The following is an 18,295-nucleotide window of genomic DNA, read 5'->3' as shown; positions in this document are numbered from 1 at the left end:
CACTTACTCTTTGATTCAGGATGTTTTCTCTGACGTCAGGCCCGTGTAAAAGCTCTTTTTTGGGGGGGAAGTGAACTCGTTAAAACAATGTTAATTCTTGGGCAAAGCGCCTATGTAGCCAGGGAGACTCCCTAATAGCCAATGGGAGTCATAAATCCATCCAAATGTTGGCGCTATTGTTGTGAGGCAGGCTGGTAGTCGGACAAAAAAAGGTCACATCAGATGTGGACCAATAGATCTGGCCACTCTACGGAGATAGGGGGAAGTAAATAAAAAAGAGAAGCATGCAAAATTGAAAATGTGGAGGGATGTTTCGCGTGTGGTTTTAGTCTGGGAAACAGGGTTTCTTACGTAAAACCTTCTCAGTCATCCTGCCATCACATTAATTGGAATAACCATTTCAACATACATACATGGTCTAATAGTGATATCACAGAATAAAATGTAGAAATAAAATAAATCAATAGATTTACCGACAGGGAAATGCAGGCATTCCTTTAAAGGAGTTTGGAATTTTGTGTGTGTGTGTGTGTGTGTGTGTACGTGTAAGGTGGGTGGGAAGGTATTTGGGTTCAACATGCATAGCCATTTGGTCTGGTACAACGGTGGTGAAAGCCTGAAGCTCAGAGGAGGTGTTGTCATTCCTGTCCTGCCCCCTCCAGGAGCTGGAGGTGTGACATCAACAGCAATAATGAAGGCAGCTCATCAATGGCTGGGCCCAGGGGCTATAAAAGGAAGCTGGAGAGTCCCGTGCTTATCAAAACTGATAGGCGCTAACCACCAAACCAGACTGACTCCACTTTATACTGCCGGAACACAACTTTTAGTGTTATCAGACTGAGGGGGAGCCACCACCAGAGGTATGTTCAGTTTATTATTGTCAGAGATGTAGGCCGAACACCCCCCCCCCCCCCCAACTCCAGTTTTTTCCTAGATATTGTGATATATTTGAATGTTTAATATGTCAGCTATAGGGATTTCAAGATAAATCTTACTAAAAATTGAATATCATACAGCTTCCTCACTTATTTTGACGTAAGGCTGAAGGTCAGACATTTAAAATCCACTTATCGTGTTTTTGGTCATTTTCCATTTCATATTATATCTCAGGTTTTTTATTTTCATCTCAACAGGTCATGAAGGTCAGCATGGACTATAAAATCGTGTTCGTTTCATTCTGCATTTTACACCTCTTCACTGTCTGTCAAGGGCGCCCTCTGAGGTAATCCCCCCTCCTATCGCCTCTTTCAGATCAATTAAGATCACCTTCACCACCGCAAGTTCATCACCTCGGCTGGGCTTCACATTCAATTAATGAATCATTGCAGTGTCAAACTAACCCATATTTCACGGCCCTGTGTGCAGAAAAAGGACGGTGAGTGAGGTCCAGCTCATGCACAACCTCGGGGAGCACAAGCAGCTGCAGGAGCGTCGGGAGTGGCTGCAGATGAGGCTCCGGGGCATCCACACCGCGCCGGCCCGGGGCAGCAGCGGGGAGGCGGGCCGGACGAGGAGGAGGCTGCGTCCCGAGGAGCTGCCCGACCTGGACGACCTGACACCGGAGGAGATCCAGCACGCCGTGAGCTTCTTAGAGAAGCTCCTCAAGTCAGAGCAGCCATCGTGAGACTTGGGTTGATTTTACATCACATGACTTTTAACATTGTCACAGAATTTTAGTCCACTTTCTATTTTTCTACTTTAACGTTTCGAACGTTTCGAAAGATCGTCTCTTGTTAGAATGCACCTTTGTTTTTTTTTAAATTTATTTTGCGTTTTCATTTTATTTATTTCACTGTATTTATGGAATCGATATTTATGGACGTGACAGAGGGGGGGGGGGGGGGGGGGGGGGGGGCTGCGAGGCGAGGCTTCCCCGTGCTGTATGCACTTTTATCTGACAGGCCGTGTTGTAAACCGCTCGTAAAGCTGCTTACTGCACCGAACTGGAGGAGGTAAAGAGACCAACACTTGTTGTTTATGATTTGACGACGCCCGAATCAACGGGCATTCCTGTCTCTCGTTTTATGCCAATGTCGTCTAGTTTAAATGTATGAATGTATAGACTATATTTATTAGGCTACATTGTAGACCTGCTCGTAATGCTACGTCTTTTTACCTGGAGTTTTGAGTGTAAAACGTCAAAACGGATATCTAATGTTAGGCTTAATAATAGGCTATGCACTTCAACAACATAGAAATACATTGTATATTTTTTTTATGTGTTTAACTATATAAAATACGACATTTTATTGTCATGTATGTCAGCCGTGTTTGATATGAATGAATGAAAAAAATAAATGAATCATATTCCTGTTAAAGTTGTTGTTGTTTTTTTATGCGTTCAGGAATGTACATAGTTGTGTGTGTGTGTGTGTGTGTGCGCGCGCGCTTGTGTGCATGCGGGGGTTGTCCCCTGGAGGTAGTCTCGCGATACGTTGCGTGCGAGTTTTCCCAAAACCAAAACAAAGAATCCACAGCCAAGTGTAGTTCATGTACGCTGGGGGGGGGTGTCTTCTACGGAAACTCTCTTCCACGTATTTCGGGTGGACTGCCCAGCGGATAAAAAAGCCAAAATCGGAATGTAACGCAAGGAGGTAAAGGAAAGTTTGTTTTGAACTACTGTTTATGGAGCGAGCTAGCTAGCGTTAGCCTAACGGCTGGCGAGGTGTTTAGCTTAGCGGTTAACGCTAATTTAACAGGCTAACCAAAAAGTCTAAAATCCTCTTAGCCGCTCTAAAGTCTCTGCAGAGCACGATGGCGAGTGACTTTCTTGCTTTTGACATCGTCGGTGAGTTCACACGCAGTCACGTTTTAAAAGCAAGAATGGCAGCGTGGAATTTTATCCGGCAACTTCTCGTTAACAGTTTCCGAAGTGACGTTCGAGACAGAGTAAATGTGTGTCGTCATATTTCCTTAAGTGCTATCTGTTGAATAGCGGTGAAATATGTAGCTTAGCTTGTGGTTAAGAGGTAGTGGACGGCAATGTTGTATTGTAGTATAGGCAATACAACCTGTCTTCCAGCCAATGTGGCCATAACTTTAATCTGTCGAGCACGAGGATCCATGTTGTTAGAGAAATTAATTTGCGTTCAAATCTATGGTGTGTCTCTTTTGCCGTTATGTAGCTTAGCTAACGTTAACGAATGTTGTATTAAGCTAACGTAACACCCCTGCAATGACAAGCCCTTTGCGGAGATGGAGCCACATATCGGGACATGTTAGCCCCCCTGTTCATTGATGTTAACTTGAGTGTAGCCAACTGGTATCTGCATACAATTAATTTTACAAGACACCCTACGTATAGCATAGTCATTTCCAGAAATGGGACGTTTTGAGGTCAACAATGTCCACGCAGTGACTGTATTGTTTGATGGATGGCCAATGTGTAACTGCCTTTAATTTGCCACCTCCAAATCCATTCAAAAAGTGGATAGAAATCATCCCGGGGTTCATTTGGTAAAGCGCCGTCATGTTATAGAAAAACACCACAGCCCTTGTTGTCCAGTGGATAGATTGTGTAGTGAGGAGGTTGGTGTTGCAGCACAGACAGATGTTCCGCTGGTTAATCCCACACTGTGTGCACCATCTGAATTCCTGGTGACCATTTATAAAAAAAAAGAAGAGAGGATTTCATTCAGCCATGTGCCTCTTATGCCCTAGCCTGGAAGAGGTAATGTAGTGTGACTTATCTTGTAGTGTAAAGGGGTCCCCTGGTGTCATGAAGGTGACATTGCCCATGTAGTGCTGATAAAGTGCGCGACACAGTTCCGAATCAACCAGTGCCCTTAAAAGCATGGACAATACAGTGTGTCTTATGACTATGAAGTTATGTTATAATATGACATGTTGATGGATTTTTGTACAGTACCGGTGCTCCCATTCAAGAGTAGAAAGTAGCATAATTTTGAGCTAAAAGTATGTACAAAATATAAAAATAAGAAATATCAAATAAAAAATATACACATTTAAAAACAGTTCTGAGTTGAATAAAGAAATAAAGGAGAAAAGGTAAGGAAAAGAAGAAAACAACCAGGAGGGACTGTAACAGGCTGCATGCACGGTCGGCGCATGCGCACAAATATGTCGGTGTTTTGTATATGTTCGTGTTTTCTCAGATTGATTGATTGATTTATTGTTCCCCGAGCTTGTTTTAGTTTTTTTTTTTTGTCAAGAAGGAAAAACTGTCCGAGACAACCTTGCAGACAGAGCGATTCAGTAAGTGCCTGTTTGATGCTGCCTTCAAATGAAGTTGGAAATATTGCTTTTACGTGGTCGGTTTGAGCCCATTGGAAAGAACAGATCAAATGATAGCCCTGGAAAACTCGTGATTTTTGTGCGGCATCTGGCAGGGGTCTGCCAAACGGATATAAACATACCCCACGACCACTGGCAAATAAATATGTATGTCCCTGTGGAACAAATTCCATTTACGATGGTTAGTCTGACTAATAGACATTTCCTTCCCCAAAAACATTAGTGTTGCGATGGCGACGCTAAAGACATCCTGCAGTTTAATTGTATAGGCGAAAGTGGATCTGTTTTGTTGTTATTGACGGCCAGCGTCGATGACATGCACTACTAATACATGAAGGGGGAGCTTACGAGGAGCACGTGAAGGCGGCGCCGCTCTGATTCAGTCAAGCACGCGGCCATTCACAGTTTCAGGTCCCTCCGGTGACTCCGAATGACTAGCCGGCGCGCGTCTCCCTCGCCCTTGCGGACACAATCGGAGCGCTGGGCCGACGCGGTGGGTTTTAGCAGCGAGTCCGAGCCCAGGTTGAGTGTGTGAAACGATGCCGAGGAAGTTGGAAAGTAATGAGCGAGGATGCTGAAGCTGCCGGCAAGCCCGCTTTGTTCGGAGGAGCGCAAGGCTTTTGTGCCGCTGTCATCCCGCAGCTCATCCCCTGCTGCTTTGTCTTCACTTGGCCCTCTGATACCGACCGGTAAGGTGCACGTCCGCTTTCAAAGCACCGGGTTTTTTTTCTTTGTCATTGTGTGTTACACTATGTGCACACTATTAGCACCGGGCTCTTGGTACGATTTACTGTAATAAAAAAAATAAAAGGATAGTGCTCTAGAAAGAAAATCACTGTCTGTAGGCTAGTATCCTTGATGGGACTCCGTCTGACTATGGTACTCAATAGAGTAAATAGTGATCTTGTGATATTTAATAGTGATCTTTTATGTTGCATGACATAAGAAATGCCCATCATATTCCCGAAGATATAAGACAAAATGTAAGGATGATATCCATATTATTGTTATAAGGGGGTATTTCCCAGTTTTATCCCATGTTGAGGATATCTTTGCTGGATTTCAGCCCAGACTGCTGCAGAGAGCAGACCCCCCCCCCCCCCCCATGTCTTTGCCCGTCAGTGTGTCGGTGTCAGCAGCCCCTAAATAATAGATGGGACCCTCACCCCTCAGGGCTCTCACCTCAAGCTTTTAATAGACATGCCAGGATGCCTCGCATCTTGCATTGTTTGAATTATTGTGTCGCGGGCCGGTTGGCGAACTTGACTTGTATTTAACACATCAAACCTGTGTGCAGATCTTTTGTAAGCGCTGCAGGCCGTTGACCTATCTGTTCAGCAAAAGACAAGGGAAATTGTGATATCACAGGGGGGTGGGGGTTGGTGCCCAGTCACAGGAAATTGGACAAGTGAAATCTTCTTTTCTGGCTGTGTGAGATCTTGGCCGCCGCAGATTTGCATTGCCATGTGAAAGATGAGAGGAGCCGCCTGCCCTGAGTGAAATGTTGCCTCCTCAGTTCCTTTGTTCCCTCTACCCTGCTGGTCTGGCCACTGGCTGCCTGCCTGTTTTGGCCGGAAGACCAGCTTTTGTTTTTATTATCCCATTTCTGCCCAGCATTAAAATCCCATTGGAGATAAAATATGCATTTATGCACTGTCAGGCACCCGTGTAAGTAAACACAATATATAGTATTACAATCAGTCATGTCTCGCTGAAGCGAATTGATCATAACAAATTAGGTCAATTGTTTATGATCAATTCACTTCAGTATAATGTATAACCGTGATATAATGGATAATAGGCCTGACCATTGCGCCATGCCTGTCTATGAATAGCCTTGAATGCTGTTTCTTCACATTTTCAGTGACAGTTAGTGTCTCTTACACAGGCTTAAGGAAGTTGTCGGGCTCACCTGAACACACTGAGCCAGGAGCAGTGTGCGTCTCTTTGTTCCTTTCCTCAGCTGCTATGGTGACCCCAGTCTTCAAGGACATTGCCGGAGTCAGCAGCTATACTGTGAAGCCGACATGTTATAAACAGAAAACGAACAGGGTCTTTACCCTTTTGAGTATAATTAAAAGTTCACCATAACTAGCTTCACATGGGTTGTTTTTTTTTTCTCTTTACATTTGTATTATTAATTATTTTGTAAATGTGCTTTGACATCATTGGGTTTAGGTTTGTGCTAACGTGTTGTGCACAAGATAAAATCTTAGGCATCACAAGGCTGATGGGGCGCCATAAAACGAAAATGAATCTGTGACCTTGACTGGGTGTAGCTTAGGCGTCAGTGGAAATTCAAGGTGACGTGTCATCACACTGCATTGTTGATCATTTTGTGTCCTCAGCTCACTGGTCTTGCTTCGCCTGGCTCTACCACCACCCAGACAGTTAGCCTATTATCCACTCAATCAGTCTGTTAGTCGGTTGGCCACCTACCCGGCCGTCCAGCGCGTTAAGATGTCAGCCAGTATCCAGGGAGGCGTCTCTCATTACCAGCCTCTGCCGAAATATATGGCCTTTCCGCTGGACACGGGCAACAAAAGACTTACATTTATAATTCCTCATTCAGTAATGAACAGCTTGCCTTCAGGTTTAAGACCTGATGCGCGCTTGATTTGTTTTTTATGTGGTGCGTCAAAGTGTCCAATCTGCCTCAGTGAGCTAGGTCAGAGCTTTATGCGTTAGTGGTTTATTTATGCGTGCCTGGTCATGTGCTGTGCCTTGTGGAAGGCAGTCGGTGCTCTGGCTCTTTGTACGTCACTAACTTCATTTTTATAAAATAATAATAAAGGGAAAAATAAAAAAAGAATCTCTCATTCTGTCCCTCCTTGCTCCCCATCTTCCATCTCTCCGATTCCATAGCCTACAGTAGATGGTCGTCATCATCATCATCGTATTTCACAGCAGCCACTCGCTCTTCATCACTGAGGCCTGGTTGTGTGTCTGCCTGATAATTATTATTGATCAGATACACTGTCGCAGTGGAACCCAAATGGAAGTGAACACTCATCAACATAACTGCAGGAGTGTAATTTATCATAATACAACTGAATAATAATGTAATTATAAAAGGTTTGGTAGCATTTTCCCTCTCTCATATATCAATACCAAAACCCCACAGGCAGTCCTGTATCATTGCTGTTATCATGTGATACATGCGGCGGCTTCTTTTTTTTTTGCATGTCACCTGAAGTGTGACTGCCTGCATTCACTCGACACGTGCCAACATCCGGTCCAGTGTTATTGGCCAGCATTTAACCACTGCTCACACGGTGTTACTATTTCAAGTGCTACCGCAAGCACCTCTGCTGTCCTCCCTTTCATCTTCATCCCTTCTCTCGGGTTCACGTCTCCATGCATTTACTATTTAATTTGCATGTCTAAAACTGACCATTTGTAACCGCATTGTACAGCTGTCAAACTCGATAGCATCGCACGCTGCGCTTTTGAGCCTATGCATTATTGAATAAGGGCCTTGCCTGAATCAAGCGTCCCATCAGAGAGATGCTATTATGTTAACTAACATTGAAACCAAAAAACACCAAAAGAGTTAACACATTCCCGTCACTTTTTTCCACTTTATGCACGAGATGGTGCGTTTAAGTCCTCTGTGGAAAGGAGGGCAGATATTGGTAACAGCTCTCTCAAGGCTGCTTGTCTGTTTGGATTGCAGCGAGCCACTCCAGGAGGCGTCGCTCGCTCCAAGGCAAGGTGGAGTGGTTGTTAAGCGTCGGCCCGAAATCCCTGAAAAAGCAGCCCGTGGAGCGAGCGAACAGCCGAAGCCATTCCTGTTTGTTGTCCTGTACCTAAGCGAGTCCCGCTCGCTCAGATGGTCTCACATGGGCACACTCTCTAATGGATGCTGGGGCGGTGTGTTTGTGTGTGTGTGTGCGTGTGCGTGCGTGTAGCTGCAGGCTGAGGTTGGTGGTTTGTCGTCGGGCCCTGTTTCTGCAGCACTCAGCTCCTGTAAGGGTTCACACGAGTTGACTCCAGACTTTTTTTTTTCTTTTCTACAGGCTCTCTCCTCGTTCCACTGCTCGCAAACTGCAAAACAAACCTTTTACCCCCTGAGCGATTTCTGCACAACTGTGTGTGTGATCTAATCTGTGTCCACCAAGCCATCTATCTCATTGTTGCACGATATCATGCGTCAGTGCTTTGGTTTCTGTAGGATTAGTGGTGTCATCCCACTCGGACTTGAAGTTGTGACCACATCAAACTTTTCTGGCAGTTTGGAATTCAATCTTATTGCGATGCCGTGGCAGTCAAATAAAAGGGGCCACAGAGGATTTTTCCATTTCCTGAATTGTCTGATATCTATATTTCTTTACGCCGCTGTCTCCTGCGGCACATGTAGCCTTTAAGTGACGAGCGCTAGCTTCTCGTGGGTCCTCATCTCGACTCTAGCTCCAGCTCTGACCAAACGTTTAGTTTAACCGAGCTTACCCGGCTCGCTTCCTGCCCCCCATCGTAAAGGTGAACTGGAAGGCCCAAAAAAAGGAGGGGGAACAGGTTTAATGCAGAACAGTGAGAAGGTGATGCTGCCTGAGAGCAAGAGCGCCAGACTTTGAAGCCTGAAATCCGGAATAGCTGCCAGTCCGAGCCTTTTAATGTGTTAGTGCTACAAAGTGCCTGTATTTATGCACACATTTAGCATTGCACATTTTCTCAATTTTGTGCACGCAACAGCTCCCCTCCTCTTTTTCTCTGTGTTATTACTAACCTGTTTATGAAATCTTTTTTAAATGTGTTTTGTGGATTCCCGGAGACGGCCTCATTTGATCCAAAAACACACCAGTGGCAGTAACTTCATCCTCAGCATTCAACTGCACGGAGAACAAGTTGACTAAAACCTTTGCTAAGTTTCCAAAAAAAAAATGAATGAACGAAGACATTGGTGGCCGTGTACCTCTGGGTCATCGGTTATCTTTATCAGAACCCAAAGTCAGACCACATGGCGCTCTTTATTCGGTGTAGTCCAGTTTGAACAAAGTACTCGCCATGTCATTCAGCAAAAACGCTGTGCAGTCTGACTTTACTCCTTAGCTGAAATAAAAGACATGCTCATAGCTTTGATTTCCTCTGTGTGTGTGTGTGTGTGTGTGTGTGTGTGTGTGTGTGTGTGCACACGCTCTCATGTCTCCATCAGTGAGCGGCAGTGTGGTTTGTCAGTATTGGACTGCGACCAGCAGGAGCAGGTCAGCACCATGAATATGTACGGGTCCGGTGCCAGCGGTGGTGCCATCGGCGGGGCGAGAGAAAGAGGAGGAGGAGGAGCAGAACATTACCGAGAGCAACGGCGGCGCTCCAGCGACCGCTCACGTGACTCCTCCCATGAGAGGGGGGAGAGTCAGCTGACGCCCTGCATCAGGAATGTCACTTCTCCCACTCGGCAGCATGGTGAGGAGAAGAGGAAGAAGAAGTAATCATTAGACCTGACTATGGTTGTGTCTGACTGACAGCTCGCCTCACTGGTGTTCACGTGTTCTCCCCCTGTCTCCCACAGACCGCGAGCGCGGCGACGGAGGCTCGTCCTCCAGACCCTCCAGCCCACGCCCTCCCAGGGTCCCCCTTCCCTATTCCCACGCCGGAGGGGCCCTGATCGGGGGACACATACCCCGGTCCCTGGGCCCTCCTGGAGCAGACCACCACTCCAAGACACTGGGCCAAGGGCTGTGCGACATGATCTATGTGTACGACCTCAGCAGCAAAGAGGGGCACCGCAGTGGGCTGAGACTGGGGGAACGAGTGACGCTCATTGTGGACAACACGAGATTCGTGGTGGATCCCGCCATCTTCACAGCTCAACCTAACACCATGCTGGGCAGGTAATGTGTGAGAAATGGATTTAAAGTAGGTAAAGGAGCCTTACAGTTTCCCCATAGACACGGGAAGGCCCAGACTTTTTACTTTGGTAACCTTTCCAATACATTATCGAGCCCTGGAGGAAATGTGGAGTGTTAGACGTGAGTTTTCAAACCACCCTGCTGACTGTCCAGCACTGCTGGACTGTAAGTGCTGAAACAGCTGGGTAGAAACTGTTGAAACAGTTCTACAGGATACATATATAACAGTATTATTATTTCCCTTTTGGCTTTACTAAAGAGGATAGATATTTTGGATGGTTTTTTTGTCTGTTCACCTTTCACTCCGCCTACCATCTGCCATTCCCTGAAACTAAAAGCTTTCACTGTATTGGTGCTGAAAGGACAGCGCCCTCCTTTCATGTCCCAAAGCGTTCCAGCAGACCTGGTTGATGTGTGTGTGTGTGTGTGTGTGTGTGTGTGTGTGTGTGTGTGTGTGTGTGTGTGTATACAAATAAATACAAATTCACATAGCACCTTTTTATAATGAATAAACCATAAGGCAGTTGTGATTTTTTTTTTGTGTGTGTCAGGATTACATCCATTTAAACGAGATTGGTTTTGATTTATTATGTCTTTATTTCCTTCAAGTTGTTTTGATCACATTCATTTTGAAACTACACGGCCGTCCTCTGTGATTACAAGGAAGTGCCTGAACCACGGCTTCGAAGTCTTCCCGCACCTTTTAATGTGCCGTTCCAGCTCCTGAAGCGTAAAAACAAACAAACGGCAGCAACACTGATAGGCGGCCACTTTTGAATTTGATCTGATACTTGATCTGTTCGCCCCGTGATCACAAGTTGTTTTTGTTGTTGTTGTTGTTGTTTTTCCTCATCTGTTATTCGTTTCCAGGATGTTTGGTTCTGGACGGGACCACAACTTCACACGACCCAATGAAAAGGGAGAGTTTGAGGTGGCCGATGGCATCAGCTCCACCGTCTTCAGAGCCATTCTGGTGAGGATGCTGAGCTCAGAACAGTTTGTCTGTCACTCCCTGTGTACAGCAGACAGCGCGCCGGATCGCAGTGTCTCTATCTTTCTCTCTCATGCTTTCATTGTCTCAGTGTAGCTTTTTCTGTCTTTCTCTGGCGCTCTCTCCATCCACCCCTGCTCCCACCCATCTCCCTCCATCCTTCCATTTGTATCACACATCAGATACCTCTCAGCACGCCCACCGCCAACTCTCTCTTTCTCTGATCCTGATCCTGTTCTACCAGTCCTCTCTTCCACCCTACTCCCTCCAGTTCGTTTTGGTCCATTGTAGCTGCTTGTAATGAGGGGGGGATGGGGGGGGGGGGGGGGTATAATAGAAACACGGCAGCAAAGGATCCCAAAAACAAAACCATGTTCATAGAAAGATGATAAAGCTTCCCGGAAGAGCTGCTCAGAACCCATTAGCTACAGCATCAGCTCTTTTTATTTGAAGAAACACTGCTCAAGTGTTCAGGCTGGGAGCGTTTTGCATAAACCATAAAACGCTATGAGCGAGCCAGTTTTAAGTTGTGCCAAGTACATGGACGAATAAATGGATATCCTGCACAACCCCCCCCCCCCCCCCCAATAAAGTCACAGATAGATGAAGCCAGTAGATCCAATACACATCCAGTATAAGTCCATTCAGTAGCTGCTGTGGAGCTTTGCCCAGTTGTTATGGAAAGCCAACAGTCTGGAAATTGCTCCAAACACAAAAAAAGAAAAGAAAAGGAAATGACACTGATAACGCTCATGAGATTGGATCGAAAGCTCCAGAGCAGCTACTAAATGGACCTTCGTGGTGAGCTATTTTTCAGTTTAAAAGAGGAGCCCGTTGGCGACTATTCGAATGCAGATCAATATAAAGAAAGCTAATTAAAAGCTAATCTGTAGGGTTCCGAGATTAATAAAAAAAAAAAGCTAAGTCGTCGTCAGCAACCAACGCCCGTTTAAACGTGATCGGTTGACTGTAGGCAGCGCTTTTTATTATTATTATGGTTTATGTGAGAGTAACAACTTAAATGTATACACACACACAACACAACAATAACATTAACGATTTGTCATTAAAATATGTATTTCACAATTGGAATTAAAGGAGCGGCGGCGCCCCAACGCCCGTAATGGACCACACGCCCCTGTACGCAGCTGTCGGTTTCTAGAGACCACCGTATGGCGGGATTATGTTTGATTGAAAGCGCACACAGACTGCCTTGTCAGCACGCTTGCTTATTAGCGCTGACAGGAAAACAAAAAACAACAAAACAACACAAACATGGCAGCAGGGCAGAGACAGCTCAGGGCTGAGGTTCAAACTGCCGCCTCATTTTGCCACGCGCGAACGGAAAACATGAAGCATTCCCGGTGAGCTTTTTGTTGATATGTGGCTTCCAACGGGTTTCTGGCTAGTGCGGCGACACTCCGCTGCCCGCGCGCCTTACTGGAGGAGCTGAATGGTGGCCCGAGCGTGGCCACGGCATCGCTGTTTCTGGCACGAGAGCGCGCGCGCGCGCGCGCGAGGAAAAAGTGCGAGAGGTCCGGGACGGGAGCTGCGTGGCTGCCTGAGCTCCGTCCGGCTCCATCGCAGTCCCGCAGTGTTTTGAGCAGAAGCTCCCCTGGGAGAACACGGAGACAGCGAGGGGAGGGAGAGTGACGTGGTTAGCCCCCCCCGCCCCCTTTTCTCCTCTTAGTCTCTCTCTCTCTCACATGTGACGTCCGCTGGATTTTACTTTCATCACCCCCCCCCCCCCCCCCCTCCCCTCCATCCCTCTCCCTCCGTCTCTCTGCCGCCCGTGTGGCTGAAGCAGCATCAATAATGGCGTCTTGTTTTTTCTCCCATGCTTGTGTGTGCGCCTGATCGCCCGCCATTCTGCCTGTGTTTTCGTGTGTGTGTGTGTGTGTGTGTGTGTGTGCGCGCGCGCTCTGCTGAAAATGGCAGGATTACTACAAATCGGGGATAATCCGCTGCCCTGACGGCGTTTCCATTCCGGAGCTGAGGGAGGCATGTGACTACCTCTGTATCTCCTTCAACTACAGCACCATCAAGTGCAGAGACCTCAGTGAGTACGCGCAGCTGTCGATTTACTGTCTGAAGAAGTGTGTGTGTGTGTGTGTGTGTGTGCGCGCGCGCGCGCGCGCGGATGTAGCCCCTGGACTGTGGTGAGTGCGGAGCGCAGGTCGTTTCCCTTGTTATCGCGTTGCTACTAAAGAGACGTTGCTTGCTTTTATTCCCATTACTAAACGTGGACGCCGCGGCATGTCTGGTGGGTGCAGGCAGCTGCAGACGCCTTTTTTTGGTTTTAGGATGAATGAGGAGGTTGGCGGTAGTAAGTTAGTAACATGGTTGATGTTGATGTCAGTAGGCTCAGACCTGTCCATTATCAGCATGAATGCACAGTGGATATCTGAATAGTGTATAGAGACAGGCCGATGGAGCTGTTTGTCCTGCGTCATGTGCTGTTTCCCTAACTTCATGTTTGACACACACCCCCACACCCCGTGACGTCACACTAGAAAAGCCTTTTTTTTTTTGTCAGTGATGCACATCTGTGTGTGTGTGTGTGATGTAAGTGTTGTTATCGTGCATGGTTGTGCCTCTTGTTTGTGTCTCTGAGTGTGTGGGAGGAGCAGCTTCAGCTCACAGGGGCTGCTGTGTCTGTGTGTGTGTGTGTGTGTGTGTGTTGAGCTGTAAGTAGGTCATGATTAGCCCTGTGATTTAATGCTTGTTATGCAAGCGCGTAACCAGCTGAGGCGTGCAGGTCTCATTCTTGTACCAGCAGGACGTGGTTTTCGGGGGTTGTTGGTTTTTTTTTTTTTTTTTTTTTTGTGGTTCATTTGAGTACCAATGAAACCAGTCTCCAGTCCTGGATTAGACCCACACTCAAGGCTCCGCATATAAACCACCTTTTCTGTTTGTATATTTTGAAGAGTTCACGGTATCAGCATTTGTCATGTTTCAGGTAATATTTAGGTCAGAGCTGGTGCAGTGCTGCCTGGATATTATCAGCTGAAGAGCCAGAACTTTCCACCAGTGTACAGCCTTGCTCAGAAGAAGACACTGTCCTAGAATGGCCCTCAAGGCCCTCAGATCTCAGCCTGTGTGCACACATTCTGGAGACAGCTGTAATGGGCCGACCGTAGCTGGTTTCTATTTACTCCCAGACCCCGAGTCACAGTAATGAATAAGAATAAATACAACTGTTACCATTTTATCCATTTCCCCATCATTCTTTAGCTCTGACGGACGTGGACCTCATAAAACATTTTCTAAAGCCACGTTTCCTTCTCAAGTGGCATTGTTTCCCATCCACGTTTACTTGCTAGCAGTCTCCCTCCTCCTTTTGTTCGCCGTATCTCCGCTTGTCGATCAGTAAAATAAGTGCTCCACCCACAGTGCCGCTAGTGGTCAACACGTCCCACTTTAACGAAGTCCCCCGCGACATGGTCAACGTATTTTATGCAGTACTTTGTGTCGCGGTAACTGTAAGCTGCGGTTTTTGTATTTTTTGCAGTTAGTTTTTTAATTGTGCCTCAAAAACGTAGCAATTGTGTACATTTCGAGGTGGAGAGAGGCGTGCCCAGTCTCATAAACGGCAAAAACAGCGTGTGTGTGTTCTTATACTGTATGTTGGTGCTGTGTTTGTGAGTTTTTCCATGTGAATATATCAGTTTAAACTTGGAAGAAGTACAGGATACAGAACCCCTGTATTTGTTATGGAGTCGGTTTGCTCCTCACAAACAGTGACATGTGCCCCCACCTGCCCCCCCCCCCCCCCCCCCGCAGGTGCCCTGATGCACGAGCTGTCCAACGACGGTGCCCGGCGTCAGTTCGAGTGTTACCTGGAGGAGATGGTGCTGCCGCTGATGGTGGCCAGCGCCCAGAGCGGAGAGAGGGAGTGTCACGTGGTGGTGCTGACGGACGACGACGTCGTGGACTGGGACGAGGAGTACCCCCCGCAGATGGGAGAGGAGTACTCGCAGAGTAAGCTCACTGATAGCGGATCTGTTTACGCTCCCTAGTGAACTCCAGCCGCCCGGGTGACCCGTTTTGGTGGCAGTGCGTCTGCCTCGCCAGCTGGGTGAGCTGTGAGGGAGGGGAAGGGGGTGGGGGTCATCCTCCAGTTACCAGAAACCTTCTTCTTCTTCTTCTTCTTGTGTGATTACTTTCACATAATAGAGTACGTAAGAAGAAGAAAACAACAGGAGGAGAGCTGTGGTTTGAATAAAACGTGTTGCTCAGAGTGTGTGTGTGTGTGTGTGTGTGTGTGTGTGTGTGTGTGTGATAGAGCTCCATTGTTGTCCAAAAAATCCTAAAAACACATCAATGAGTCACACTGTTGCACTGGGGGACATGCTCCTTCATTGCAGTGAACACACACACACACACTGTTGCTTATTTTGAAACCAGTCCCACACACGCCGTAAATACTCGCTAGAGCACCAAATGTGGATTAATCCGCAGCTGAAAATAGTCCCCAGCAAATGTCCTCCGGTTTGAGTAACATTGGCTAAAAGCTACAGTGGTTGTAGCTGTTCTAGGAAATGACAGAGCCTTAAAAAAATCAACAATATGTGCGTATATTTGTGTTTTTAAAGTTGTATTTCTTTGTTGACAAGGACGGAAGTCTTTTCAGATCAGTTGTTGAAGGTCATGTGGTGGACGTGCGCGCTGACTGTCCCCTCTTTTCCTCATCTACAGTCATCTACAGCACCAAACTGTACCGCTTCTTCAAGTACATTGAGAACAGAGACGTGGCCAAGTCGGTGCTGAAGGACAGGGGGCTGAAGAAGATCCGGCTGGGAATAGAAGGTACTCACTGGGACTTTCCCCTCAAGGGCCACAGTGGGAAACCTTTCCCTGTAAACACTGCACAACAAATCCAAGCCGTCACTGGAAAACACTAGTATAGTTTGCCGTTTTTACAAGCTAGGCTATGTGCCAGACTATTGCTTGGTCACTTCCTGGCGTCTTCCCGGCCAAGAAATAGTCCCCTCCATGAAACAGGGGATGGTTGTTTTTACGCTTGGACTTTTGCATGGATTAAAGAGATGTGATGCAACAGGTCAGTGAGTGAGTTTAAGAGGTGCTGGTTGCTGGATTTTGTTAGCTTTGGACAAAGCAAGGCTAGCTGTCTCGCCGTTTCTAGTCTTTATGCTAAGCTAACATGAGAGAGAGAGAGAGTTGTATTAATCTTCACATCTGACCCGGCGAGAAAGCGACTCCAACCAGGAAGCGGTAGTTCTTTAAATGTTGTTCTTGTGTTTTCTCCAGGCTACCCGACATATAAAGAAAAGGTGAAGCGGCGTCCCGGAGGTCGCCCGGAGGTCATCTACAACTACGTCCAGCGGCCCTTCATCCGCATGTCCTGGGAGAAGGAGGAAGGGAAGAGCCGCCACGTGGACTTCCAGTGCGTCAAGTCCAAGTCCACCACCAACCTGGCTGCGGCCGCTGCGGACATTCCCCAGGACCAGCTGGTGGTCATGCAGCCCCCGGGGCCGCAGGTGGACGAGCTAGACACTCTGCCGCAGCCGCCGGGCGCCGACGACCCCCACCGGCCGGCGTTTGGGCAGGGGCCCGAGAGCTCGGCGCAGGGCTACGAGGGCCCGAGCCAGCAGGCCCAGGACAGCCCAAGCCAGGCCCTGCACAGCTTGGCGCACGGCAACCAGCAGCACGGCGGCAGCCACACTCAGGCCACTTACCACTACGAGCCAGACCCAGACACACCGTCCCCCTCCGCATGAGGACTGGCTGCACACTTGACCCCCCTGTCCCCCCTCCCTCCATCCCTCCCTCCGCTGCTGCGTTCACACTAACAGAAACAAGTGCTTGTTATTTACACCAAAAAACTCCTAAAACGTTAGGAAATTAGACCCGGTGACACTGGACGGGAAGCCAAGAAGCACAGAAACCTGATTGGCCTGTCGACAGCCAATAAGCACACAAGGTTCGACCTTTCTCAGCTGACAATAAAGCACTTCTGGCCACTTGTTACTTTCAGTGTGAACGCAGACTTTGGTACCCCACCCCCACCCCCCTCACCTCCTCCTCATCCTCCTCTTCCTCCTCCTGAGTGGCAAAACACCACTTTGCCTTCTGTTGCACCTCTGCTGCAGCCTTTCTCAGTCAACTCGGCGGTCCCAACGAACTGTCCAGCGGCCAAAGACAGGAGGACGCATGCCAGCAGGCTTCCTCACCCACCTCCGTTCGTTTGTTGTTGTTTTTTTTAATTTTATTTATCCGACCAAACGACAGTTTACTCGCATCCTGTATGCATGTGTTGTATTACATTATAATGAAGTGACGTGTGTGGCGCTGCTGGGATACTGTACCTCACTGGGAAAGTGGATTTCAGTGCCTCTTCATATTTGGATGTGAGTCGAATGTGAAGGGTCGCTTTGACAAAAGGGTTTGTTTTTGTTTTACACAAGTTTTTTTTTTAATTTTTAAGAAAAATGCTCCACTCCCGTTTGTTCATTTTGAAACCAGTCGATTTGGTTCCCAGTTCCCACGTTTTCCACCCGTTGGCGCCACGCCCGACCGACCCGCCCTGAAAACTCTGCACAGGCTCTCACCGTCTCACGGCTGCGAGCGCACAGGATGTCAGAGATGTTGAACACAAATGTTTTTCTAATAAATGCTATTCACAACACTCTCGTCTTAAATGACTTCACTTCCTTATTTTGAGTGATTTAAAAAATTAATAAATAAATAAGGTAACAGAAGTTGGGGCTGTGAACACGCTATTTTTTTGGCTGTTAACCAACAGCCAAATGAACAATATCATCAATACTGTTATTTATTACCGCCATGTATCAGACATCAGTTTGCTGTCAGTCTTGGTACCGGTGCTTTTGAGGCGTCTCGATGGATGATGAAGGCCGGCGCACACAGCGATGAGGCTGATCTGAGGCCAGTGGAGTGATTCTGCATCCCCGGCTGGTGCGGTGACACATGACATTCCTCCGTCGGAACTTTACTGCAGGGACACACAGAGCAGCAGCGCTCTGGCCTTCAACCACAACAAAAAGTATGAAGAAGGCATAAAACTTTTAAAACTAGCGTGGGAGGTTTTCTGAAGGTTTGGCAGCGGATGAAAGAAGTGTTTAATAGCTGGAGATGACCCGACTCAGGAATGGAGATCGGAGATGAAATATGCACGAGCTGCTTCCACAGTAACTGATTATTTAATGCACAAGCTCAA

General features: G+C 47.4%; 1 protein-coding gene across 2 annotated transcripts; it reads left to right on the top strand.

The window, feature by feature from the left end:
* Positions 1-4,815: 4,815 nt before the first annotated feature.
* On the top strand, positions 4,816-17,743 carry LOC139286422 (BTB/POZ domain-containing protein 10-like). Of its 2 annotated transcripts, none has more exons than XM_070907206.1 (8): positions 4,816-4,943; positions 9,407-9,657; positions 9,764-10,085; positions 10,974-11,076; positions 13,033-13,153; positions 14,878-15,075; positions 15,793-15,903; positions 16,366-17,743. In XM_070907206.1, the coding sequence occupies exons 1-8, from the start codon at positions 4,816-4,818 to the stop codon at positions 16,833-16,835; spliced, it is 1,704 nt and encodes a 567-aa protein (XP_070763307.1). In that variant the 3' UTR covers positions 16,836-17,743. The 2 variants fall into 2 exon arrangements, with proteins under 2 accessions (XP_070763307.1, XP_070763308.1); XM_070907207.1 differs by lacking the exon at positions 4,816-4,943 and having other exon boundaries at positions 9,465-9,483; positions 9,526-9,657.
* The last annotated feature ends 552 nt before the right edge of the window (positions 17,744-18,295 follow it).

This window comes from Enoplosus armatus, chromosome 6, assembly GCF_043641665.1.
Source record: "Enoplosus armatus isolate fEnoArm2 chromosome 6, fEnoArm2.hap1, whole genome shotgun sequence".
In the NCBI taxonomy this organism is placed as follows: domain Eukaryota; kingdom Metazoa; phylum Chordata; class Actinopteri; order Centrarchiformes; family Enoplosidae; genus Enoplosus; species Enoplosus armatus.
The sequence above is the reverse complement of the archived record's forward strand: the minus strand, read 5'-3'. Positions and strand labels throughout refer to the sequence as shown.